The sequence below is a fragment of the Xyrauchen texanus genome, chromosome 14 (genome assembly GCF_025860055.1).
Source record: "Xyrauchen texanus isolate HMW12.3.18 chromosome 14, RBS_HiC_50CHRs, whole genome shotgun sequence".
NCBI classification, from domain to species: domain Eukaryota; kingdom Metazoa; phylum Chordata; class Actinopteri; order Cypriniformes; family Catostomidae; genus Xyrauchen; species Xyrauchen texanus.
In genome coordinates, this window is record NC_068289.1 from 4315183 (window position 1) to 4342592 (window position 27410).

General features: G+C 37.4%; 1 protein-coding gene across 1 annotated transcript in view; it reads right to left on the reverse strand.

Annotated features, from left to right (window-relative positions):
* LOC127655059 (contactin-associated protein-like 5) overlaps window positions 1-27410 on the reverse strand; it is a 169187-nt gene that overhangs the window by 132529 nt on the left and 9248 nt on the right. The window contains exons 2-3 of the mRNA XM_052142656.1: window positions 12551-12661; window positions 9969-10162 (exon numbers count right to left, since the gene is read on the reverse strand). Of these exons, the coding sequence (XP_051998616.1) occupies window positions 9969-10162; window positions 12551-12661 (305 nt within the window). The remainder of the gene's footprint in view (window positions 1-9968; window positions 10163-12550; window positions 12662-27410) is intronic.

The following is a 27410-nucleotide window of genomic DNA, read 5'->3' on the forward strand; positions in this document are numbered from 1 at the left end:
TTGGCCTATTCTACCATAGAGGATTTCGGCCAGCAATTCTCAGTGGTCAAAAAGCAGGCGGAGGCCATAAAAAACATCCTGCCCTGGCACGACTCAAGGTCCTGCACCCCGTCTGCTCGTCACCAAGGGCATCCCCCCCGCCCCAGTAGGCCGGCCCCGGTGTGGAGTCACTCACAGAAAGCAGACACCACCCATCTCACAGCCGGCCACCAAGAACCCAAGGCTTCGAGACAGGTGACCTAGGGAGCCAGGAACCCGCTGCACAGGAGCCAGTAAGCAGACCACTACATCCCTCGGTAGAGGGCCGGGTGGAAAATTTTTATTTCTAATTTCTGTTGATTTCGCCGCACCCCAAAAGAGCGGTTTCCTCACTTCCTGAGTCACACATTCGGTGTCCACAGCCATCATTATCATTACTGCCGGCCCCCCGACCCAGTAAGTGCTACGATGTCCCCAGACTATGCACGGCCACCAGTGGCGTCTCAGGCTCCGCCCTGCCGCGAGGCCCCACCAGCCGACTGACAGTACGTCCGACTCAATTGTCACTTTGGTCCCCCTCGCACAGAGCTTGGGGCCATGGCTTGCACTCCCCAACCCATCGCGGTGGCTGATCAGGACCGTCCGACTCGGCTACACAATTAAAATTGCCAGGCGCCCGCCTGCCCCTGTAGCTCCAAAAATAATCGCACCACTCTAATCAAACGGCAAGACTGGTGGGCGGGTCTAAGCAGTGTCAACGATAAAGTAGTCGTTGATCTGTTTATGCAGAGTCTGGCCTGTGCTGATGTAATACCTCACTGTGACTTATTAGTGAGGAGAAAGTGAGAACAAGTCATTTTGGCACCTTGGCTTCAATAAAGCCTTTTTTTGGAATAACGAAGAAGTTTTCGGTTTTGAAATTTACAGTATGTTTTTATAGTGCTGTGAACTCTTATATGTCAAGATATTATGGTAAGTTTGATTTTCCAATGCATGACCCCTTTAAAGCCACTGCATTGTTTTGCTTGTACACAGACTTTAGAGAAATACATAGTGTGGTTTCCAAAAGTATTAAGGGTAACACAATTGAAGATAAGCAAGCTCACTGCATTGGAGTTTTGTGGAAGATGTACTTCAGAGATTCCCTTAAGGAGCCAAGTTATCATGGTGTGTGGAAATTAATTTCAAGAGCATCATCTTACTTGAAGGAAGTATTGACTCTGCCTGTAGTATGTGGTTTAATCAGATATTATCCAGTTTTTAAGCTGCAGGACAGAATTACATTATTTGACTTTATTCTGCTGATTTTATCTCTATCTTTGCAAAGATACAGTGTTAATCTCATTTTTTTCATTGTGCAGAAAACTAACAGTTTTGAGATTTATATATTTTATGTTGTTCAACAGTTAGTTACAGTCCTCTGAACTGACAGGATGAGTTGCATTCCAAGGGTGCTGATATTTAGTATAACAGCACTGAGACACTATATCGTTTTATCAATCTGCTTGTCTTGTGCCACTAGAGACTGCCAATCTGCTTGTTGCTAAGCGACACATAACGGTTGATCCTGCTTTGGCTTTCTTCAGAATTATTTTGTTAATGGAGAAAAAACAAGACAAAATAACTGGCAAGTTAAATGTAAGTTTCTGATATGTAAGTTACTCATAAACTTCTGCTAAATTAATTTGGAATAGACTTGTTTGAGTGATATTGCTTACTTATGAAATATATTTTGTCTAGAGTGGTTTAAATGTTTTCCATTACTTAAACTCTTCAGTATGAGAACATTTGTAATTACATCATCAGCTCTCATGCATGACCACAATGACGACAACATCCTGTCCTAGACTATGCCTTCTCTGTCTTTTTCCACCTCTGAGAGGAAAAAAAAACAACAACAATACGTCCATCCAATTACATATCAGCTCTCCTCGGCTCAAGGGCAAAGAAGAGATCCCGTCGGATCTGAGGAGATGCCCGGTTACAGGCTGCCCATGTAAACAGCTCCTCTCTACACTTCATTAACTCCTGTATCGACTCCTGCTACACCTCCTCCTCCGTCATTAAACCCCAATGCTCTGCTGACGTTATGATGAACCCTCCACAGACCATTTCATCAGCCCTCTTACGTGTGTAACTGTTATTTCCTTCTGTGATTCACCATACACAACTCCCCTACAACCAGTGTGAAGAAGCCAGCACAAGGTAAGCTAAATTGGGTGGTTTGGTATTTGTTATCTGGCAGGAAACATTTGACAGTGCTTGCTATGTCTTTAATGAAATGTTGAAGCTATTGTACTGTAAATAAAAAAATCCTAAAAATTGTTTTTGTCTTGTTTCCCAACAGCATTATCTACACTCCTTTAAAACAAGATACATCAACATTCAAAGCAAATTTTCTAAATTGTGTAAGATAATAAAACTCGCTTTATACTGTATATCTTGATTTTAAAAAAAAACTAAATCTATAAACCTCCCTACATTTTCTTGAATGAAAAAAAAAATCTCCTAATGTGGTAAGAAATATAAACTTAATTCAAGATACATTCTCTGCAAATAGGTTTTATTTTGTTATTAGGTCCTATTACACGATTGCTGCCTAAGTAAATTCATCCTGTTTAAAAGATGTTTAGATATATTTACTGGAAAACAGTGGTTTCCACTGACCCACTCTAAGCATGAATTACACTCCCTCTCTGGAGAAACACAGACTCGAGAGTGTCAAAAATAGAGAACACCTCTGTGCCTCTGTGACCGTGTTTAAACGAGAGTTAAGACATGAAAACTGTCCCCAGACAACGACAAGTAGCCTCTTCCTTTCTCTGCTTTTCCCTCTCTGTCTCTAATGTGTATTGCAGTACTGTACTAGGAAACATCATAAATATATTATTTATTGCTTTTCAGCAAAGCTGAAAACAGACAAAATATGTATCCGAAGGCCAGATAAGTGACTATTCCATTACCATCTGAGAGCCGTAGGCATGTCACTGGGATGTATATAGTGAGCTGAGTGAGAAACTCTGAGGTGATTTTTAGAACAGTTCTACTGTAGTGAACATCAAGACAAGATGGCATTGGAGGGCCTCTGCCAGACACCTCTTGTGGGGCAGTGAGGAAGGACCTGGTCAACTGGCCATACCTTTCTCCAGCCTGAGTGGTGGGAGACATAACATTAACACCACATTCCGTGTCTCCCGTCTAGAGTTCAAGTTCTGACTCAAGAGTCCGGCAAGCAAGGGGGCAGTAACAGAGAAACTCCAAGGTTCTGTGTCATGGCTTCACAAAGAGAGAGAGAGGGAGAGAGAGAGAGTGACAGATCATCCAACATTCTGTGTCTCCATCCAAGTACCAAGTCTCACTTCAAGACACTATTACAATGTCAGGTTCGGAGTCCCCATACAAGGGAGATAACTACAGAAATATCAGCGACAAGGTTGCGCTCGGGCGAGCAAAGACTTTTCTTCAAGTTTTCTGACTGGGTCTTACAGATAAAGAAACTTTTGCTGACCCAACGGTTGCATCTGTGCATTCCAGATTGTAAGAACCTTCTCAGTGCTTTCAGGAGATCAGTATTCCTCAGCTTTTGTGTCCAAGGCTGTTTAAACAGAATCCAGCTCCTTTCCATTGTAACGTGGCCTCCCAAACCACCAGTGAAATACTTCACCATCACCAAAGCAATCAATTGATTAAGCAGAATATAAATATCTCAATCAAACTTCTTTTCAAGAGATCTTGGCATTAGTGTATACTATTGGATTATGATATTCTAATGTTCTTTACATTGAACATTACATATTTATATCATTTTTTAGCATATTAGTATACATTTAATAGTTGTTGTTAGGGTTATTTCACCATCTTTTGTAAATAAAATTAATTTTATTACATCTGTGTCGTCCTTGTATTGATAATACAGTAAGGCTTCTAAAGGTTAAAGGCTGAATCTCATAAATCCTTCAGATTATTCAGATGACCAAACTCCCTCCAATTGACATATTTATAATTTATGGTTCATTTGGATAGTTTTTATACTGTGAAGGTGAAATTCCTTACACACCTTAAGTTATCACATAAACATGTGATAAAGTTATTTTAATTGGTGCCAGTGTGCTAATCACTACATTACTAAAGACCCCAATATACTTCCTAGGAAACAAAGAATGAATGGGTATGACATCATTTAGTACAAAATCTAGCCAAAAAAAAATAAAATATATATATAATTTTTAATTATATATATATAATCACCATAATTTTTTTGGTGGTTCATAACAGTTTGTCTGGACGAACTTTTAGGAAAACGTCTTACTGGCTGCTAAACATCTTCTTACTGCCATTGGTCCAGATCATCAGTAGGTATGACCTGGAGCTTCACATATCTTAAGGCAGGCAGCTAATTCTGTTTATGTTGTTCAGTCAGTCAAGATATGTCAACATGAAAACACCAGCGTGAAGAGTTATTAGCGAGCTGGTGTAAATTTACCTACACCTGTACGATCATTCACGTAGAGACATTTTCCAATCGCTCATGTCCCATCTGCTGCGAAAGCCATTCACACATCTACCCAAAGTAAGAAATGGCTCTCTTATCATCATAACTTTGTCTGTATTTTGACAATTAACACTCTTTTAAACATATTTTGATAATACATTTTAATTTCACTTTAGCGTCTTGAGCGTCCTCCATATTTAAAAGCTATTTAAACGCACACAGCAGTGTGTCTGAATGTTCACAAACAGTGTACCGTTGCTCGGCTGTTTCAAATGTATTTTTAGCTGTGGCTCAGGTGATAGAGCGGGTCGGCTGCTAATCGCAGGGTTGCCGGTTCGATTCCCGGCCCACACGACTCCACATGCCAAAGTTTCCTTGGGCAAGACACTGAATCCCAAATTGCTCCCAATGGCAGGCTAGCGCTTTGCATAGCTGCTCTGCCGCCATTGGTGTATGAGTGTGTGTGTGAATGGGTGATTGGGACACAGTGTAAAGCGCTTTGATAACCTCTAAGGTTAAAAAAAACGCTTTATAAGTGCAGACCATTTAAGATTCTGATTCTGGTCTGCCAAGACTAAATGAGTTGCAGACTTTTACATGAATTATACTCTATGGGACCCAAATGGACCATCAGGCTCCCGCTTACAGCAATCTAATCTAACGAAACGTTGCCCGTTCTCATTGATTACTGCTAAAGCCTACATTTAATGCAAAACCAGAGAGGTATGGAGGAGAGAAAGAGGGAGAGAAAGAAAATAGCATTGCATGATTTAGCCTTTGTCAATTACATATAATGGGCACCTGAGAACCAAATTAACTTTAACAAAGGTTTGAGAATTTCAGAAAAGCGTGACATTATGACCTAATGTGTGTAAATAACAGAATCAAATAAGTGTCAGTAAAACACATTCTCCAGAGCACATTATTCAAAACATTACAAGGGAAAACTGTGCATGTTTGAATACAGGGACAAAAGGACTTCCTGCCATCATAGCATTGCTTGATAGATAAATAACACTTCATAGAAAGGTGTCATGAGCTCAGATCCTCAGATAGATCTGTCGGCTTTAACATCTGTAATGCTAGTTCACATCCTCCAGTTCAATTCCTGTATAGAGAGCATGTCTTCACTTTTCAAATTCTCAGAGTAACCTTCTCACATCCAACAGACACTAATGCAGTTTACACACACTCAGACACACGTACACCAAGAAAAAAATTACAAAGGCAGACATGAATACATCTCTGTAGCTAAAAGCCCTATGGGCTATAAGACAAAAGAAATGACCGCTGCGAGGCCCCCGCATAGCTTTTGTAGTCAGCAATTTTTGTCAACGTAGGCGAATCCTGTTTCCCCGCCAGGAGAGAATGGCAATAAAAGACGAGAGAATATGAAGGCAAAAAATGAAATGTGTCAGAGAAACTCGTACATACTCAATACATCTCCACAGCTATTTCTGCTCATATAATGCTAGTCTGTCTTGAGTTGTTTGCAGTTCACTGGGGCCGCACTACTAAAAAGTAAGATGACATGAGATTTTGTTCTCTCTCAAATGTTTGAAGCAGTGTGTTACGCATTACATAGTAAACCAAAAATGGACACTTGACAAATTAATGCTTTACTGCTTAATGTGCATTCCATAGTGACAACATATGTAATATTATTGGTATATGCACTTATTTGTGTATCACAATAGAAATATCATAATTATTATTATATTATTATTAATATTTTCTTTCCATTTTTATATATATATATATATACACTCACCTAAAGGATTATTAGGAACACCTGTTCAATTTCTCATTAATGCAATTATCTAATCAACCAATCACATGGCAGTTACTTCAATGCATTTAGGGGTGTGGTCCTGGTCAAGACAATCTCCTGAACTCCAAACTGAATGTCAGAATGGGAAAGAAAGGTGATTTAAGCAATTTTGAGCGTGGCATGGTTGTTGGTGCCAGACGGGCCGGTCTGAGTATTTCACAATCTGCTCAGTTACTGGGATTTTCACGCACAACCATTTCTAGGGTTTACAAAGAATGGTGTGAAAAGGAAAAACATCCAGTATGCGGCAGTCCTGTGGGCTGAAAATGCCTTGTTGATGCTAGAGGTCAGAGGAGAATGGGCCGACTGATTCAAGCTGATAGAAGAGCAACTTTGCCTGAAATAACCACTCGTTACAACCGAGGTATGCAGCAAAGCATTTGTGAAGCCACAACACGCACAACCTTGAGGCGGATGGGCTACAACAGCAGAAGACCCCACCGGGTACCACTCATCTCCACTACAAATAGGAAAAAGAGGCTACAATTTGCAAGAGCTCACCAAAATTGGACAGTTGAGGACTGGAAAAATGTTGCCTGGTCTGATGAGTCTCGATTTCTGTTGAGACATTCAGATGGTAGAGTCAGAATTTGGCGTAAACAGAATGAGAACATGGATCCATCATGCCTTGTTACCACTGTGCAGGCTGGTGGTGGTGGTGTAATGGTGTAGCGAATATGCACTCACCGGCATTGGGGGAATGCAGACGTTATCTCGGCTGGTTGATTGAGTCAAACGGTTTGTCGCATATTTATGACAGTGGGCTTTAAGGGGTTAAGCATTAAATGAACAAAACAGATCGAGAGTCTTCCTTCAGTCTGAGCATTATTTTTCAACAATAATATTCTAATAATAGTGAGTTTCAATAACGTCCTTCTCCTTTATTTAAACTTGCATGGCTACAAATCTCCTGACTTCAGTACAAGTATTATAAACACAAAACAGATCTATGGATCATTTGCTGAGCATGTACGATCCATGCTGAGCATGACTTTTATCAGAAAAAACACAATAATAGACAAATAATTATTATTATTTTGAGTTTCAATAATGTTCTTTCGTCATTGTACATGAGTTGAGTCGAGGTGTCAACGCTCTGTTCAACGATTGTGTCAAGCGCTCCACATGACAAGAGTTGCAGAAAGCGTCACAGAGGGGAAATTTTACCAGTTTGCCACGTAAAAAAAGCAGGAGATGTGCACAATAAACACTGAAAACATGTATTTGGAAGAGAGAAAAAGCTTGGCAGTTGCTTTGATAGCAGAAAGTCGAAGTGTTTTCTTGGTGCATTTAAATGAGTTCAATAACTGGGGTCTCTTATATTCGTAAACAATAAGAAAAATGAAAAGAACTTACGAGATTTGGATAGTTTTCGTTGTTGTTGTTGCTTAGTACTCTCAAAGACATTATTGGTGAAGCAAAATATGTGTGAAAAACATTTTGGTGTGACGTCACTGCATAGACTTCAATGTATTCTGCAGCGCTGACGCGAGTCACGTGAAGCACCCTTAACGTGTATAAATATCACTTACATTTGCACATTAATCAACTCTTCACAATCACAAAAGTGACCGATTATGGTTTCAAAACGACAAATTTCAGCAAAAAAAAAAGGTGAGGAATTTGCATCCCTGAAATTATAATTTTTTTTATTCATGCATTTAATTATTTTGTGGAATTTGATCATTTTCCACGGCACACCTGACAATCTTTCATGGCATACTAGTGTGCCTTGGCACAGTGGTTGGCTCTATAAACAAGAATTTCATATCAACATTTTCTTGCTCTCCCTGTTTCCTTGTTTCTGCCCACCTTTCTCTTACATGCACTCTCACAGTAAACACAAGCACACATCAAATCACTCCCCACATCTCAACATCAGTGCGGGCTACAGAGAGCAATTATCCATCACTTTGGGGAGCCCATTTACACCTTTCTACAAAAAAGACCTTTTGACCTTCTGTATACACAGGATACAGTGGAGGCAAACAAGCTCTGCTTTTGGGCTGTCCTCTTAGCCCAGAACCTCCTCCAGCTTTCCTCACCATTTCAGATACAGTACAACATTTTCTTTCTTTCTTTCTTTCTTTCTTTCTTTCTTTCTTTCTTTCTTTCTTTCTTTCTTTCTTTCTTTCTTTCTTTCTTTCTTTCTTTCCATTATTTCCCTCTTTCTAGTTCAGCCTTTACATTTTGTTGCTGGGAAAATAACAGCCTAATATACTCTTAGCATAATATATTTTGCAATGATGTGAAATTTTATTATTTTGTTGTACATAAAAAATAATAATAATAATAATAAAGCTGAGAACTTTTTTTTAAGTTTACAAGTAAGATCTTTCCATAGTCTGTGTCTAAAAGGTCAAAGATGAAGCTTCTTAACCTGGTGAATGACACTTTCTTTTACAGTAAGACAGAGAACCATTAATAAAATATATATACTGTATACACAGGATACCAAATCAATCTGTTACGTGTGACCGCACATCACTCTGGCAGCACAAAAGCATGGCATTTCTCTGAATAGTTGAAACATCCAATACAGGGCCTTAGAATCTGACCCATTACTTACATAATGTCAAACATTCAGCGTTTTAATGAGCCAATTGAGCATCAAATAAAAGCGCTGTTAGAACATTAATAAAGGTTGGAGGGGCTCCTGACATTAGGAAAAGACAACTGGAAAAGGTAGATAATTTATCACATCACTGAGCGTGTTACCTTTAAACTTCTGATCAACTTTATTCTACAATTCCACATCGTTAGAAGCATATGACATCTAACTCCACTGTAATCTTCTCCTTTCATTAAACACACTTTGAAATGTCATTATATCTTTAATAAAGTGGTGGCCTCATAGTTTAAATGTAATTACAAAGCAGTGATATGAGACAATGAATCTTCCATCATTTATAGACATGGAGGATCAGCCTGAGGACAAAGAAAATAGAGGCATTGGTGGTTCAGAATCAAGCTCTCTTCAAATACTTCTGATTATTGAGTGTCTGCAGCAGCTTCAGCATCATTAGAATGTTCTATTTCGGGGACCTCAGAAATTGCTCGTAGCATTTCATATGAACGCAACTGAATTCAGAACTTCAGTTGTACATCCAGCTCTGAAAATTAAGCCTCACTGAATATGTGTAATTGACCTTCCTTCTTGGTCAATCCTCTTGGTCAATAATGGCATTCTTCTGTCAAATATTTCTTTATAACTATAAAAGACCACTAAGCTGCATAGGTAACCATTGTCCCGGGCAACCACTTTCCTACAGTACATATATTTGGTAAGTAGCCAAATAATAATTTGGTAACGTACAGACTAGCCAGGATCTATTGGTCAAGCCGGTCAGTAATTACCATACCTTGTCCCTTTTAAATCACAACCAAACACATGCACATGTAAAGGCTGTTCCAAAATGGTCTTCGGCTTGCTCACTGGGGTTATGAATACAAATATAATTTAATATTACTTATATTTAAACACAATTCACAATCGTATTTGATCGAACTACACAATGATGATTCTAAGACATTATAGATATTGCAGTTTTATCTTCTATTAGTGTCTGATCTTCTGTAAAGCTGCTTTGAAACAGTGTGTTGTGAAAGGCGCTTTACAAATAAAAATGACATGATTTGACTTGGTACTAACATACACACACTTACCCCAACAGTGTCTTCCAACATGTACTGCTTCCACACACGGCCCGTGTCACTGTAGAGGAGCATATAGGCACTGACCCAGTCTGTACTGCCATGACGACCTTGTGTGGCCACTGATGTCACTTCCATCCGGTCCTGGAGGTCAACTTGCAGCCAGGGCGACCTGTCTGTTGACTCTGGGCTCCACCCACCCCCTCCTAGAGAACGCCATAAGACTTCTGTGAACGTCTTTCAAACTCTGAGAACTTAGTATATTTTGAGTGAAGCTGATCTGAGATCAGGCTCATATGGTGTCTTTGTACAAAACCCAGACATGAGGGAGGACAATGGCATTCATTCAAGTAAATACAGTGTTGTCCAAAAGTCTGAGTACACATTGAAAATCTGGGATTCAAAATTACAATTAAACCTGTAAATAAACAGAACGTGTTAGGATCTTGAAAAATGTAAAACAAAGAAACGCTACAATGCAAAATGAATGGAAAATACCTTCATTTCTTCATTATTTCTAGGTCACTAATTGAATGCAAGCACATTTATGACATATGTTAACTGATTTGCACAAAAGGTCAGATTTCCATGCTTCCACTGAAGCACACAAGATGCTCTTAGGAACATTGTTAAATCATGCTTGGATAACATGGATCGGTAACACTTTAGAATACTGTTCCAGGCTGTAAGTAATTCCCTCATAATTATGTGGTCATTCTTTATTAATTACTCAGGGATTCCCTGTATGTTCCCTTCCCCTCAGTCATTGCCTTACATACAGGAATAATTTACCCAAATGTAATGTGATATGTGCTGAGGAAAACAAGAGACACACACACTATACTGTATATAAATCATAAAGCTACCTGAGGTAAGTTGGCAAGTCACTTATAGTGGGGATGGGGTTCCATTCCGTTGTTGATTTCTGTTTACAGACCACACTCACAAAGCAATTGACCATACAGGCCAAAACTATGAAATTCACTGTAATGACTCATTTTGGGAGAGCAGTAATTCCACGAAATGCATATTGCATTTCCATAGTAATAATAACATTAGAAGTAAGGAAGAAGAAATGGCCACAACCTGAATATTGTTATGGCTAATTGTTATGATATTAATTGTAATTAATCGACTGTTCATTAGTAGTTACTCAATAGTTATTTCTCCTGAAGCTGAATTAGTAGATAATTAAAAGTAGTTCATCAGGAGGCATGACTGAATTCAATAGTTATTGATTAGCTAATTGTTACTTAACACAACTGTAAAATGCTATTACATACTGATTAGTTAACACATCTTCCTTAGTAGTTAATAGTAGTGACTTAAGTGTTAATGAAGAATTACTTATTAGTTCTGCAGTAATTCCTTATTAGTTATGCATTAAGTAAGATACAGTATTCTAAAGTGTTACCCATGGATCATCCGGTTTTGCACAAACATGTGAAGTCCATTCCAGCTCAAGTGCATGCAAGAAAATAGAGGGATATATCAAAAACTAAGAAATTCTGAAATTCATGTTCATTTTTCAATTCAACATTTTACTCAAATTGTTATGTTGATAATCAAATTTTACTAGTGGTCTCTGAATGTTGGACCTGACTGTATATGAAACAAATGTGTATTTCAGTTTGGCTCTCAGACTAGTTGTTTTTGTATTCATGTGGTTATCTTCTGTCATTCAGTAGGCAGATTCCTCCCCAAAACAAGCCAAAAAGCCTTGACACACTTGACCTCACTTAACATGTACAGCATTCACTTTGGATCAGGTGCAGGGATGAGTGTCAGGGGGCATACGTATTCCATAAAGATGCTTTTCTGTCCCCACTATCCTCCAGCCAAGACTTGTTTGGAGCAAGCGGTCTGGCTCACGCAGAAAGGTTCATTACTCAAGCATTGCAGACTGCAGCTCAGTACAACATGAGCAGATGAGAGCAGAATTTTTAACTTGGAACCTCTGACTTGAAGGAAGCAGAGTTTACACAGTGCCCCCCAGGGAGCGGAATCATTTAGTTTGTTACAGATGCACACAGCAGAGGTTAGTCACATCTAAAAATGCTCAGAGGACATGCAGAGAGAGAGGGCAATAGGCTGCTCCATAATGTATCAAACCTGTAATTTGTTGAAGGTAGAGTCGTTGATTTCTTTCTATTCATTTTGGGCTTAATTTATAGTATACGCTCAAGGGTGCAGTTTTTAATACTTAAATGAATAGTTTACCCCAAAAAATTAAAATTATGTCATAATTTACTCACCCTCATGTATTCCAAACTCATATGACTTTCTTTTTTTCACAGATCACAAAAAGTGATGTTTGGCAGAATGATAGGCTCAGTCACCATTCACTTTAATTGCATCTTTTCACCATACAATAAAAATGAATAGAGACTGAGGCTTTTGTGTTTCACGGATAAAGAAAGTCATATGGGTTTGGAACGAAAGACATGACAGAGAGTAAATTACAATTTTGTGTGAACCATCCCTTAAACGAATGCTTTTCATCCTGTACATTTTCATGTAAATCTGTAATTTATACAATTCTAAGATGACACAGATATAAATGAATTATCATACAACCAAGAATTTAAACTTACCATCTCTTTTGTTCAGCCTGGAAAAGTAAGCCGCACGACTGTCTGAGAAATGTGATGAGCTCTGAAATGAGGTTGCAGGCAAAAGCGTTGCCAGAGATCCATCACAGCTGTCTGGAGAACAGAACAAAAACAAAAATTAGCTTATGTGAAAATAAAATCCTCCACTCATGTATGTGTAAAATGGATTTTATTCAGATGAGTCTTTTATTGTTCAGATAATCTTGTGTGTGTGTGTGTGTGTGTGTGTGTGTGTGTGTGTTTTATCACTTTGTGGGGACCAAATGTCGCCATAAGGATAGTAAATCCCGAAAAGTTTTACCTTGTGGGGACATTTTGTTGGTCCCCATGAGAAAAACAGCTTGTAAATCATACTAAATTATGTTTTTTGAAAATGTAAAAATGCAGACAGTTTTCTATGAGGGTTAGGTTTAGGGGTAGAGTTAGGTTTAAGGGTTAGAATATAAAGTTTGTACAGTATAAAAAACATTATTTCTATGTAAAGTCTCCATAAAACATGGAAACCCAAGATATGTGTGTGTGTGTGTAGGTTAGTGTTAGGTTAGGTGTTGTTAAACCATATAAAATCACCTGCCAGTATGTACAACTCTAATAAAAGTCCCAACTAGAGAGTAGGCTACAGCCCCGGTCCTTTAAGGATATTCTGTGGCTCAAAACATTCAGTCAATGAGCCACTTTGCCATTGCGCACCAGAGCTTTGCAAACAGGCAGAGGAAAGGCAACTGCTATTTCAAGTTGAGTACAAACAGAAATCCTGACGCATTGCTCTCATGTGAAACCTATTGTAACAATGTCAAATTACTCGTAATGCACCAATGTTGTTGTTATATGTTGAGGCTTGCTACTCTAATTTTTGAACGTTTGAGTAAAATTGAGAGATCACTTTCTTTCAAAAGTTGTGTTGTAATATTCAATTACCTGAATATTTGAGGGAAAGCTAAAAAAAAATGAAAATCAACATGCTGTACAGATCAGAGTTTAAACTGATTTATTGCTCAAGTTATTTAGCAATTATTTAAAGTGAATAAAACATTTGCACATTTAACCTCTTCCCAATCCTGTAAAATTAGCCTAAAACGCCTAATCAAGGCATACCCAAAGTAAATTTAAAGCTGTTCTTGAACCGTTTGGAGTACATGCATGGTTTTGGTCACATTTGAAAGGGGACACTCTGAAGTTTTTCAGAATTACTGTAAGTGCTACTGATTTTGAGTAATAGAAGTTTGAACACAATGAAATAGAATTTTCTTTTTCCGCCTGAAATTTTTTTGCATACAGATGCCTGCAGATGACTATAACTTGTAGCTATTAGCTTGAGAACACAATGGGATCACAGCATGAATCCTTACCTAGTCCAGGTTCAAATGTTATAACAATATCATAAAAAAATGAATATTTTACACATGTTTTTCTAAGGGTACACCCAGGCGTTTTACAAAAGTGCCTTTTGGATACTCCAAAAGGTCACTTTGGAAACCTAGGACAAAAAGGCTGCAACTTTTGAACGCTTCAACGTACAGTCATAATTTTGGGCTCTAATGAAAGATGACACTTAGAGCTATCATATTCCATATCCAGATCCACTATTAGTTTTGCTGACACAGAGTAACTGATGCATAAACACATTAGAGTGCCTTTTCCCTTCTTGAAACTAAATGTTGTGCATATAAAAGAGTCAAAACTAGTGCTATGGTGGACAATTTGTTTATATAACAAATACACAACAAACTATTTACATTAATTTTTACATAAAGTATTTACAAACCATTATAAAATTGTACATGTTTCTAGCAACATGCCAGTCATTGTAGCAGTCACATTTGTGTACAAAGCACATAGGCACAACACAGGAGAGTACTTCACTGGTGTCTTTGCATGACACTGCCTGCACTTCAGACCGACCAGCGGTGCAAGATTGGGTGATGTGCAACGGCCTGTGATGTGCTCTTCGTGGAGCAGGAGATACGGGTCTGGCTGTGGATTGAGACCCCAACTCTGCCAGCTCCTCAGCAAGTGTCTCTCTGAAAGCCCTCCTCTCTTGATGAGGTGCTGTCCTGCTGCTCCACTTTATGTGGCCGCTTGCTGAGTGGGGGATAATAAATAAATATAATTTACAAAGCTAGACACAACTTTTCCATCTTTTCTGTATTCTATATATATATATATATATATATTAGTTTTTCTTTTCGAGTGTGTAAAAATGTATTATTGTATGTATATTTACTGTAAATACTGTATACTTTGCCAATGTACTATGGAACAAAGAGATGGGCCTACACCTCCCCATGAATTCAGCACTGTAACAAATAGATGGCCCTACACCTCCCCCACCTCCCCGCATTGTAACAAATAGACTCTCAAACACAACATATATTCTTATTTTCAACTTATATTTATTGATTTATTTACTATATATATATATATATATATATATATATATATATATATATATATATATATATATATATATATATATATTTTACAGTAAATATACAAAACATCTATATAGCATGTCAATAGATCTGAAACAAACAATGAACTAAAAACACGCACAAACGGTTCAAACACTCACTGAGGAAACACAGGACAAAGGGTAATTACAAAATGTGTATTCATTATTCAAACTAAAGCTTATTTATGCGGAATATACAGTAATATATGTTATAAACACAAGAAAACACTTACTTGTCCAGAGCCGTGTCTCATCTCTCCATCTGCCTCTGAATCATCTGTATTGTTTTCAGAAATTTCATCTCCAAACTCAGAATTTTGACAATGAATGCCTTCTTATATCACATCCTGGGGTGAAAATCCTGTTTTTCGCGTCCGTTTCACCATATTTAAATCGCCAAATGTGTAAACAGTTCCAAAGCAGCTCTGCATGCATTTACGCGTGAGGCGTACAGCAGTGGGTAAACTCGAGGAAACTTTGCGCACACACACAACAGAGCCGTCATCTAATCGTTCCACTAAAGCCGCATATCACTGTTTTCAGAATTTCATTGGCTATACGATGCGTCAGTCATTTCCACTCTTCGATGTAATTGGTTTGATCAGTAAACAAAGGAAAGTGGGTATGCCCTTACACTCGACACAGATGGTGGTTGGGTATTGAAGGCTGTGGACAGGACATGGAAGCTCCTATTGGGTCAAATGAGGTGTCAATCGAAAGGTCAGAGTGCGTGCTTCCATTTTGATACCGGATATAGGAAATGTTTACATCTGAACTGAAGTTATTACCGGTAATATGTGAAAGATTAGGCACAGCTGCCAGGTGCTTTGAAATGATGCAACAAGAGTCTGTGGATATTTATTGATGTAATACTGTGATTTGGACTAAACATTTTACTTGATTTGATCATTTGGACATTTGACAATGAAACAACACCGTTTTTGTCGGGAAGTTATGGCTCAGTGTACAACTATGAGGCATCATAGGTGAGTTGCCTAAATTTTGTTATTGGTTGTTTATATGTTGGTGGTCTGACAAAGATATAGATTGTACCTGCTGTTGTGATTGTATCTTAAAATGGTTTATATCAATAGAAAATCAAGAAATGTAGCTTTCCAAAGATATGTGGCATGTGTACCAATGTAACACACAGCTGTTTTGTTTATCGCATACTTTTATTTTGTACATTTAAGGGCTCGTCCGCGGGCCTAGATTTCCATGGTGTTAAATGGTTAGCATTTACATGATTAAAGGTTTAACATGCTTTAAATATGATTTAATCGTTGTAATTTCAATACATAATTGGCCAAAAGATAAAACATTAGATGGAGAGAAAACAGGTTTCTGGGTCAAGAAAGGAAATGTTGAAGATTATCTCTATGGTAACAACAAACTATCTCTCTGTACTGTCATAATTAGGGTTAAAACTCAGTAGGTGTCTTGGCTTTACTTTTTGATGGAAAAGGAAAGGTGCTATAATATCATCTAAAGTTCACGGATGAGTCAATATTTAATCATTTTAAACACGCACACACACACACACACACACACACACACACACACACACACACACACACACACACACACACACACACACACACATCTGGAAAAATAGAAACCTTGACACTTTTTTTAAATAGATCCTTATTTTTTTGATTGATAATTTCTAGCTTACAAAAAAATCTAGCTTGCAAAAATGTGATTAACCTTGGAATTTTCCAAAACATTTTTAGAGCAATGTTGTCCTCAAGAAATAACATGCTTTTTCAAGGGCAATGAAAGATAAGCATGTATCCTCAAGCACACACATACAGTTTCTGTCCCTATAGAACTGATGTCCCACACGATGTGCAGACGTCTGTCCTAAATGTTAAGACCTCTAATGGCTTCAGGGCACAATTGTTTAAAAGCTCCTATTCCATACTATACTTGCCATTTTAAACAATCTCTCAATTTTTATCAAAATTATTAAATACAAATGTATTTAATTAGCATGTCGACAAACAACTCCTCATTCTTCTCCTGGGTGTTTAGAGATGCGCAACTTGATTCACCATGGTTTGTTTTATTTTTTTAATTACAGATCCCCAAATGATGTGCATTGGATTGTATTGCATATAAAGGCCTTGAGGCAGGAAGAAAGAGATATGAAAGGTTAATTGAATATCAATTTTTACAAACGGGATTTCTTGGTCAGCACCCCGATGGCATTGAGGCATTCCACGAAGTGATTTCCATTTAAAGTCAACATGAAAGCCTAAAAACTGAAGCATTTTCGAGTGAAACATGAATTTAATGAGAAAAATTCTGGGACGGGACTTGATTTTATCCACTGGAAATTGATTGGATCATGAAAAGTGAAAGTTAGATACCAAAAACGGAGCTGCGTGGGGAGATGTTTAAACACAAGGGGGATTCAAAGCCAATAATGAAAGTTCTTACAGAGGCGGAGCAAGTTTTTACAAAAACAAAAATGTGTTTTATTTGGACAGTTATTTATTTTCCAATTATTTCTTTTATTTGAAAAGTAATTATGCTGCAAATTGATGAAGTGAAAAAGCACTTCAATTAAAAGCTATAGACATGAAATGACAATCATCACTTTACAAATTCAGAAGTTCAGATATACAGAAGTACCGTACTTCAATCACCAAATAGTCACAAATATATGCTGTGCAGTTCAGATAACCCCTACCTTTAAATTTAGTCAACATATGTTCAGCTATTAACCTCCTGCTAAGTGATAACCACTTGTGACCTTCATACATATGCACAGTCATTGCTGTGGCTGAATCTCTTTGCAGTACTTCTCTTTGTTTCATATTCTTATTTTGTAGCTCTCTTGACCTTTACAGATATCCAGTGAAGACACCAACAACAGCAGAAAACAAGATCTCTACTGAACGCTGCCATAAAGGTTTATGGAGTGAATCATTATGAAATGAGAGACTCTTGTTCATGCACACATTAGATGAATAGCTCAGGCTGCATGAATTCCTCACACAACAGTAATTAAACGTCACTCATCCATTTACAGCATTTGAGGTTTGAATAATTCTGCCACATAATTATGGTATGAAAGTGACATTGATATTCACAAGAGATATAGTCTAGTCTTCATACACACTAAGCATTAAAGGAAAAGCTGGAAGTAGAAACGGAGTGGTGGTAGTGTAGTGGGCTAAAGCACATAACTGTTAATCAGAAGGTTGCTGGTTCAATCTCCATGGCCAACACCATTGTGTCCTTGAGCAAGGCACTTAACTCCAGGTTGCTTCGGGGGGGATTGTCCCTGTAATAAATGCACTGTAAGTCACTTTGGATAAAAGTGTCTGCCAAATGCATAAATGTAAATGTAAGAAACACATGCTGTTTTTAACTAGAGAACAGCTTCGGTCATTGAATCAGATCATTTAATCATTCTATCTTATTTGTGAAATGGAATAACCAATTTACTGAAAAGAACCAGCTCAAAAGACCTCCATGAAGATTCTTCATAATCTCTCCTAATGAGTTCTGCAGAAGAAAAAAATGACAGCATGCAGGTTTGGAACGACATGAGGGGCTGGTATTGAATGACAGAAATTTCATTTTGTGGTTTAACTTTTACTTTAAAGGATTCAGATAGCAATCACTAAACATTCTTGGCTCCTCATTTGAAACGTTTCTTGTTTTCTGAAGGTTACAATATATACATTTAACTGTACAAACTCATGAGGGCACTTTCGAAGGAACGACTAGAATCTTTGAGAGAAAGCCTGTGGTGGCTCTGGCTCTCTGTGCTCTCGTTGAGCTCAGTTTAGGATTACTGTGCCTCCAGCATGGAGTGGCAGATTATGAGTTCAGCGATCTGAGTGTGTCAGCACTCATGGGCCACTGATCCAGGATCAGGGAGGGGAACGGATCTGCTTGGACTTCGGCTTTCACCGATTGTTCCACGTCTCCATGCCAACGCACAGCAAGAAACTCTAATCTGGTGTAGAGCAAGTGAGGACACTGTCAAAACTGGCTGCCGAGCGATTACAATAATCACTGTATTCCAGCCATCTGTGAGTCAAGAGCTGTGTTCATTTAGTGAATCCATTTGGTTTTTAAATGGTGACCACAACAGGCTAGAGGAAGCTGAGTAAAGCTTTCAGCTCAATGATGAAACACAAGGGTTGAGTGCAAATGAGGTAAAATATGATCTGCATCTGCGTGACCTGACTTGACAGCACTCAGATCATGTATATAAACAGATGTCTGTAATACTGGTTTAACACCAAAATGAAGAGGAAACTGAGTACCTTTTCCTCCCACTGTGTCTGTTACATTTGTGAAAAACGTCAGTCGTAATACATCACAGCCTTAAACATATTGCCGTAACATATCTACAAGACTGTCGCCCGTCTAACTGCACCATTCAAACCCTTTCTTGCCAGTTAACCATCTCAAGCTCTCTCTCACTGTCCAGATGTTATGTGCTGTAAGCAATGTTAGCCGTTCTGGAACTTTCACAAGACTTGGCTACTGAATTAGAAGCACCCCTCTTTTCCAAACCCCGCCCTACTAATATAACGTTGAGACTGTTGCAATCTGTTGTAAACTGTGTTGTCAAAGTAATCAAAAGCAACGGTAGAAAAATAAAAACTGCTTATGAAGCTGAATTGGCGTTAAACTCGGAGTAATCCGCTTCAACTTCCACGTTCTCAGCTTCCTGCTTCCCTTATATATGGACTGCCGTGTGAATTCACAAAATGATCAACAGGTTGAAAGCACCTCAAAGTCTTCTAAACAGCTAAACAAAGAATAAACACTAGGTGTGATACTTCAGGACACCTAATTCAGAAATATCTGTCAGAGATTTTCTGCATACTAGTCCATAATTTATCTATAGCCATATTACAGAAGCACACTTATAAAGTCTCATTAGCAGTTTGAAATATGATTAATATTGAATAAAAACCAAGTGCCTTGTTTATGTAATCAGATCTGACAATACAATTAAAATCAGGCCCTTGAACAGTCTCCCTTAAACTTTTACTGCATTTCTTATAATTTCCCTTTGAATCATCACAGAATGCACCATTGTCATACCCCAGGTGGCTCTGGGGTCTGTGGAACATCATTCTGCCAAAAAAAAAAAAAAAAACGAAACAACTGGCCAACGGTGTTCATTTTAGGACACTGTAATGGCTCTATATACAATACTATGTATTTGTTATCAATGTAATTGTATTATCCTACTCTCGATGATGTCAGTCATGTGAATCATTGTATGATTGGATCAGCATAAATAGCTTTCTCACTCCTACACATGCTGGGAAATGAAAGCTCTCAGTATCTGATTATATCTACATCTATCTAGAGCAAGCAATCCATCTTTAACATCATCGACTCCCACTGTCACAGACGGCAGTGCAAAAAATTATTCCATTAATCAGTATATTTTTCTTGTTTATATGTAAACATCTAAACATACTTGAATCAAGATACTGTACATTAACATAAAGAGCAAAATGGGATGAGATATTAAGTCTTGTTTTCAGAGAAATGTAATAAAATCTGGTGTTTATGATTAAAGCAAGAAAAAACAATTTGTCGAAGAGGTAAGAAAAATAAACTTAATTCAAATAGAAAGCAAGTCTATTTATTATTTTACCCAACTGGCAAATAGTATTTTCTTGCTTTAAGCATAAATCTCATTAAATTTTAATAGATTTCTCTGAAAACAAGACTAATTATCTTATGTTCTATGTCTAATATCTCGTCATTTTACTTTTACAGTAAGTAAATGTATTTTGTTTTAAGTATGTTTAGATGTTTTTATTGGAAAACAAGAGATTTTCTTTTTCAGGGTTCTGTGCGAAGGGGCTGCAGGTTAAAAGACTTACTAACACTGTGAACAGGCAAGTAAGCTGTGAAGTACGAGGAAAAGCTGCACTGACCAACTCCCTGAGTTCAGTGTTTTTTAAAGCAGTGCAGCACTGAAACGCAGGTTAAATAGAACCGGAAATGATCAGCTCCAGTATTCTATTGCAGACACTGCTATCAGCCAAATCTACAACACTGTCAGTTTACTTCATGGACAGGTGATTAGGAACTGAAACACTAGATAAAACAGGATAAATAAGACCCCAGTATTTTTCAATTATAATAGTCACTGCTGAAAAATCCAGCCTAGACAAGCTAAACTAGTTCAGCAGCTGACCATTTTTAATGACCAGTATAACAAAGTGTCCTAACCAGGCAGACATGTTGCAAAGTTTCCAGCGACAAGCAATTTCTCTATCCACACTGAATGGGAAACTGTTCAGCGAAGTGACACAATCACAGCCAATCAGAGGACATTTGTTGTTTAATGTACAGTTATATGGAGCTAGATTTTGAGCCAATGAGATTTCATGATGGGCGAAGCCACTAAACCAAGCAAACAATAAAATTACATTTTGCTTGTCATGGTTGTGGTTGGTTAAGTCAAAAAGTTTACACGGAAGAGATTCATTTTATCCCTTGTCGCATTTTTGCATTGCATCTAAGACACTGAGCAAGTTATGTTTTAAGGGGATAGTTCAACCAAAATGGAAAATTATCTCATAATTGAATTACCCTCATTCTATCAAAGATGTGCATGTGTTTCTATCTTCTGCTGAAGACAAAAAAATATTTTTAGAAGTATATCTCAGTAGGTCCAAATGCAAATGAATGGTCTTTGAAGCTCCAAAAATTTTATAAAATCAGCATAAACGTAATTCATAAAACTCTAGTTTTATTATCCTTTTCTTCTGATGTGATCCAGATGGTTTTGTGTGAGAAAAGACCAAAATGTAACTCCTTTTTCACTGTACATCTTGCAGTCTCTAGACACAATCATGATTTCAAATTCAGCGCTAGATGGCGCTATTTGAATTGTAATTGAGCTTGAAATCATGAACGCCAAGGAGATTGCTGTCAAGAAATACAATGAAAAGATAACACTTACATTTAAGTCTGTTCTCAACCAATACCAACTGGATCACTTCAGAAGACATTGATTAAACCATTGGAGCCTTATGGTTTACTTTTATGCTGACTGTATCTCCTTTTTGGAGGTTCAAGGTCTGATCACCATTCACTTGCACTGTATGAACATACATAGCTGATATATTCTTCTAAAAAAATCTTTGTTTTCAGCAGAATAAAGAAATTCATACATGTCTGGCATGGCATGAGGATGAGTAAATTATGAGAGAAATAAAATTTTGGGGTGAACTAGCCCTTTAAGCAATTGCATGCTGAATTTACTGTTGAGAAGCATAGGATTGACCTGGTTTACCAGTAACAATAGCTAGCTCAACCAACTTGCGCCATCAACGCAGACCTTCAATGTCCATCTAAAAACAACAAACATGGTGGAATTCAAGATGGTACCCACTAGTCAAAGATGAGGTTTTTCAGTGGTGATGTGGCTACTGTCACCAGTGTTTAGTGTGAACCTCAAAACTACAGATGAAATCAGGTATGCGCCCTCTTTGAAAACGTGAGTAATGTCCTAAAGCAGATCCTTAAAGCTCTGCCTATTCACACACATTGTATTTGCTGCTCTAGCAGTTAGCATGAGAATAGTGCCCCAAAGGCAAACCATATAAGAGCTTGACCTTCTTATGCAGAATGGGAAGGAATTCCTTTTGTGGGACATGCATCATCAAGCCTAATAGGAACATCACTCAATGTCTTAAAAAGTTATTCTCTTCAATGATTCTAAATAGAAAGTGTAGCCAGCCCTGTGAAACATTAACCCCTCTTTCAAAGTCAATGATAACTGTTATCCATTGATGCTCTTGACATTTTTTCTCTCCTTTAATCATTCTTTTATACAGTTGGGAAATATTCATATCAACGACTTCCCTTAGACACAGCACACAAAAAGGTTCATACATCCATTATCATATGAAGATACATACATTCTCAATGAAAAACACTGTTCGGCAATCATACTGCCATTACTGGACACTGGCATCACCAATAAAACATGAAAAAGAGGCTCATGTTAATTCTGGCATATTATAGGGAAACCTGGAAACTATAGGGAGCCCACTGCCAAGACAACTGCTAAATTGATAAAGAGAAGGTCACCCACCAGGAAACCTGGCCAAGTTCATTTTTAGCATCACCAAAGCTGTTGATGAGGCTCAAGCTAAGGATGTAAAACAGCATGTTACACCCTGAGTGCAATGCTGTGCATAATTAAAGGAAGCCAGACCTGATTTCAATATTACACATTAGAAACACTTTTTTTTTAAATAAAATGGCGTTAACAAATGCATCGAGACAGGTTGAATGCTCTCCTGGTTGAAAGAACTCCCAAGGCAGAGAACAAAATGTGTTTCCAAACCTTCTCATCTTATGTACCCCAACAGTCCCATCAATAAGGCTCAAGTTTGTCTTCATCGCCACCAAACAAGAAATGTGTTCCTTTTAACTCACATTATACTGGATATCATTTAGCATTATCATTAATGTATTTTAAAGGTGCACTTGGTAACTTTTCTTACACTGACACGTAGTGGCTTGGATTCAGCAACATTTTCAGTTTCAGATGCCATTGTAGAAATGTAGTATTCATAGTCATTCATGATTACTTTTATCAGTTAGAGAAAGCATCAAATAACAGGACAGTTACTGAGATTAAGCAAGTAGTATTCAGCTGGTCATGTGATTCTAACATGGCAACCCCCATGTGCAGACCCCCGCTAAAATTATTTTCTCAGCTGGTCATATGACCTGTACATTTTTTGTCATGCATGAACATACTGTCTGGTAACTACAAAATCGACAAAAACACAAGATTATTACTATTTTAGCTATTTTTAATGAATGTCTGTTCTCAGTGAAGAACCACTTTTTTCCCCACAAAGACGTCGTTGGTTTTGGCCACTCTGCCACCTATCATTTACAGCATTATTTGTCAGCATTTCCTCCAATTGACTTTTGAACAGCGTTATACCATGGCCTCTCCGATCACTGAGCTGTAGTGGAGATTGGCATCCCCCTGTCCCTAATTAGGCAGCCTGCACTTCACTAAAACAAACAAGGCTTTACTAAGAGACCTGACTCAATAATGCCAACAAATTGATTTCTGTCTCCTTGCAAAGATTTCTCGTTTCTATCTATCTCCATTCCAGAATGAAAGAAGATGCTTCAGGTACCTGTAGGTGTGCTGCCAATGTGTTTGGAATTTAAAAGGAAAAACATGATTAGAAATGATAACTCTGATGTAATGCAGAACATGATGAATGGGTTATTAAAAAAGTGACTTTGTTTTTGGGTTTTTTACCGAGCTGGAGGTAAAAGTGTTTGAAATGAGATGGGTTTAAATGAGTACACTGATATACTTCTGATATAAGATGGATGAATGATTTGAGAAGCCTTGCGACACAGACAGATCAAATAGGCTCAAGGATACTGTACATGTCAAAATTCAATACAGTGTTCTGTTATTAAGCAAGATCAACCTTTCTCTCCAGCTTAACACAAAACATCAAAACTTACACTATGGGAATGATAATAACAGAAGGCTACATGAAGCATCATGGTGTAGGGAAGAAAATGGTGTAGAGCAGCATAAACTAGAAAAATGTAACACCAGATTGCATATATTGACATCCAGTTTTTGGGTGGCTTTGAGTTTTTTTTTAATCTAGCTGGTGGTAAAAGAGTTTGAAATGAGATGGGTTTGAATGAGTACACTGACATACTTCTATAGAGTTTCTAAATTATGGATGAATGATTTGAGAAGCCTTGCAACACAGAAAGATCAAATAGTCTCAAGGATACTGTACATGTCAAAATTCAATACAGTGTTTTGTTATTAAGCAAGATCAACCTTTCTCTCCAGTAAACATATAACATCAAAACTTACACTCTGGCAATGATAAAAAACAGAAGGCTACGTGATGCATCATGGTGTAGGGGTGAGAACGGTGTAGGGCAGCATGAACAAGAAAAATGAACCACCAGACTGCAAATTATGACATCTGGTTTTTCTGTAATGAGTAGTGAAATGTCATCACATGACTGTGACACTCAATGCCAGACTGAACACTCATGTGAAAAAGATGTTGGTGTAATCTAATGTATTACAGGTTTTCTCTATTAATTTGACACATTTTACCAAACTCAGGTCAATAATCCCAAAACAAATAACAAAAAATGAATTGTCCTCAACGTTCTCAAAGTTGTACATTTTTCTTGATTTTCATAATTTTCTTGAAAACTACACACAAATTTTTCAGCTTCAAGGTTTAAACTTTCGAAACACACAGTACACGCATACAACTAAATTAAAGCCATTTCTCAAATGCAAACTGTATGTCAGGTTGTCTAATACCTTCATATTGTTATCTGCTGCTTTTTTAAAGCAGACAGAAAATGCAATTTACAAAAACTATCAAAACTATTAAGAATCTGCTATTCATAAAAGGGGACGAATATGAAAACTCAGAGCAAACGTACAATGAGAAAGAAGTAAAAGAGGGAGAATTTGACGAACAAGAGGTGTAGAATGAAAATATGTAAAGTGGGTAAAGAAAGAGCAAATAGGAGGAAGATGTCATGAGGAAAGCTAAAGGTTTCAGCTCTTTCAGGGGTTGACATTGAAAGAGTTGAGAAAAGAGAAAGTGGAATGAAGTAATGATGGTGAGCAGAGAGAAAGAGGACAGCAGGGTGGAAGAGGAGAACAAAGAAGACACAGAAGAGGCCCAAATGATATGAAAGCCACTCTAATTCATCATGTTACGAATCATGATGTCTTTTTGAGACAGATAGAGTTCGGCCTAATGTGTGCAGATCTATGGGGACTTCCATCTAAATAACAAAAATAAATTGGTCTGTATGCCACAATCAAAAACAAAGGTCAACAAGGACCCAACTTCACCATCTATGCTTTGTTGTCCTGAATATAACAGTATTCCAGAGAAAAGTATTCCTTTCCAGAGGAAGAGCAAGAACAACTTGAGCAAAGGTTTTTCTGTGGATTGGGACAATGTCTAATTCCACTATACAGCACCACATGAGTGGTTTGCCCACATATTCTTATGGAGTTTCTTCCACAATATCCTCCTTTTCAATTTATGGAGTTTTTCTCCTATTGGAGAAGTAAAGCGTTAGACCACAACCTCTATGACAAATAACTGTTCTTGCAGAGATGCATGGAATCAACTTTCACATTGTTCATTTATTAGATTTATTAGAAAATATATACATAATAAGTTTTCTCAAGCTATGGAAATGGATGGATATCTAAATTTAGAGACATTTCAAGAAAACATATGGCAAAAATGTCTTTATTGTGGACATTTAATGCTAAATGTGTTATTTTAATATTATAGTTTTTTTGTCTATAGCTGAATATGTTCTAAAAATCAATAGAGAACACGTCTTTAGTTTTGATGTATTTACTTCAATAAATGCAATACCAGAGTCCTCGGACATGTTCACAAACACACATGATTTCTCATTGTCTATGTTATATGTATGTTTCATGAAGTAATAAAAACAAAAGTGACAAAAAGACACTCCTGTTTATTATATGTATGCGTGTCTGAGGGAATTTCATATACTTAAACTGCAGTTTGGCCACGGAGTTAAGCAAATTTGCTCATTACATTCTACAAATTGAGACATTTCCAATGATATATAACACACTTTTTATGGTTTTACCAAATCTGAATATAATTGTAGTGATAACAAATTGCAAATGATGAGAACGAAACAGTTCTAATTTGTCAGCAAATTAAAAAGCATTATTTAAGAATTGGCAGGTTCAGCTATATGCAATGTAAAATCCAGATTCTAAGCTTTAAAATGACACATAGTTTGTTCAGATCAATCAAGTGGTTATTGATTTATTATGTAAATATAACATATTTTGTTTTGTTTTCATGTAAGGAGTTCCCCACACCAGCCCGTTATAAACTCAGTTCAATTAATCCTTTTATCAATAATATATATATATATATTGTTTTAATATGTTAAAAAATATGAGTTTCAAAACCTGTCTAATGCAATATCTTGTAATATGAGAGATTTATAAACAATCTTAGTTGGCCGGTCATTGTTGATCGGGAACACAAACTGTGTTTAGCACAAAATTAACAAAGTACAAGGGATACCAAAATAAACAAAATTTGAAGAAAGAAAATTATATGAGTTTGAGACAGCATGAAGGTGAGTAAACGATGAGAGAATTATCATTTTTGGGTGAGCTATCTCTTTAACTTAACTTAAAAGGTTATGTTCACTCTTTGTGAATGCCACATTAGGTGAACAAGTTTTGAGAGACACCATTACATTACTAAATTACTTTGAGGGAACATGTTTACTACATTTTTTGGAGTAAACTCAGATTTGTGTGTATGGAGTGGTGGTGGT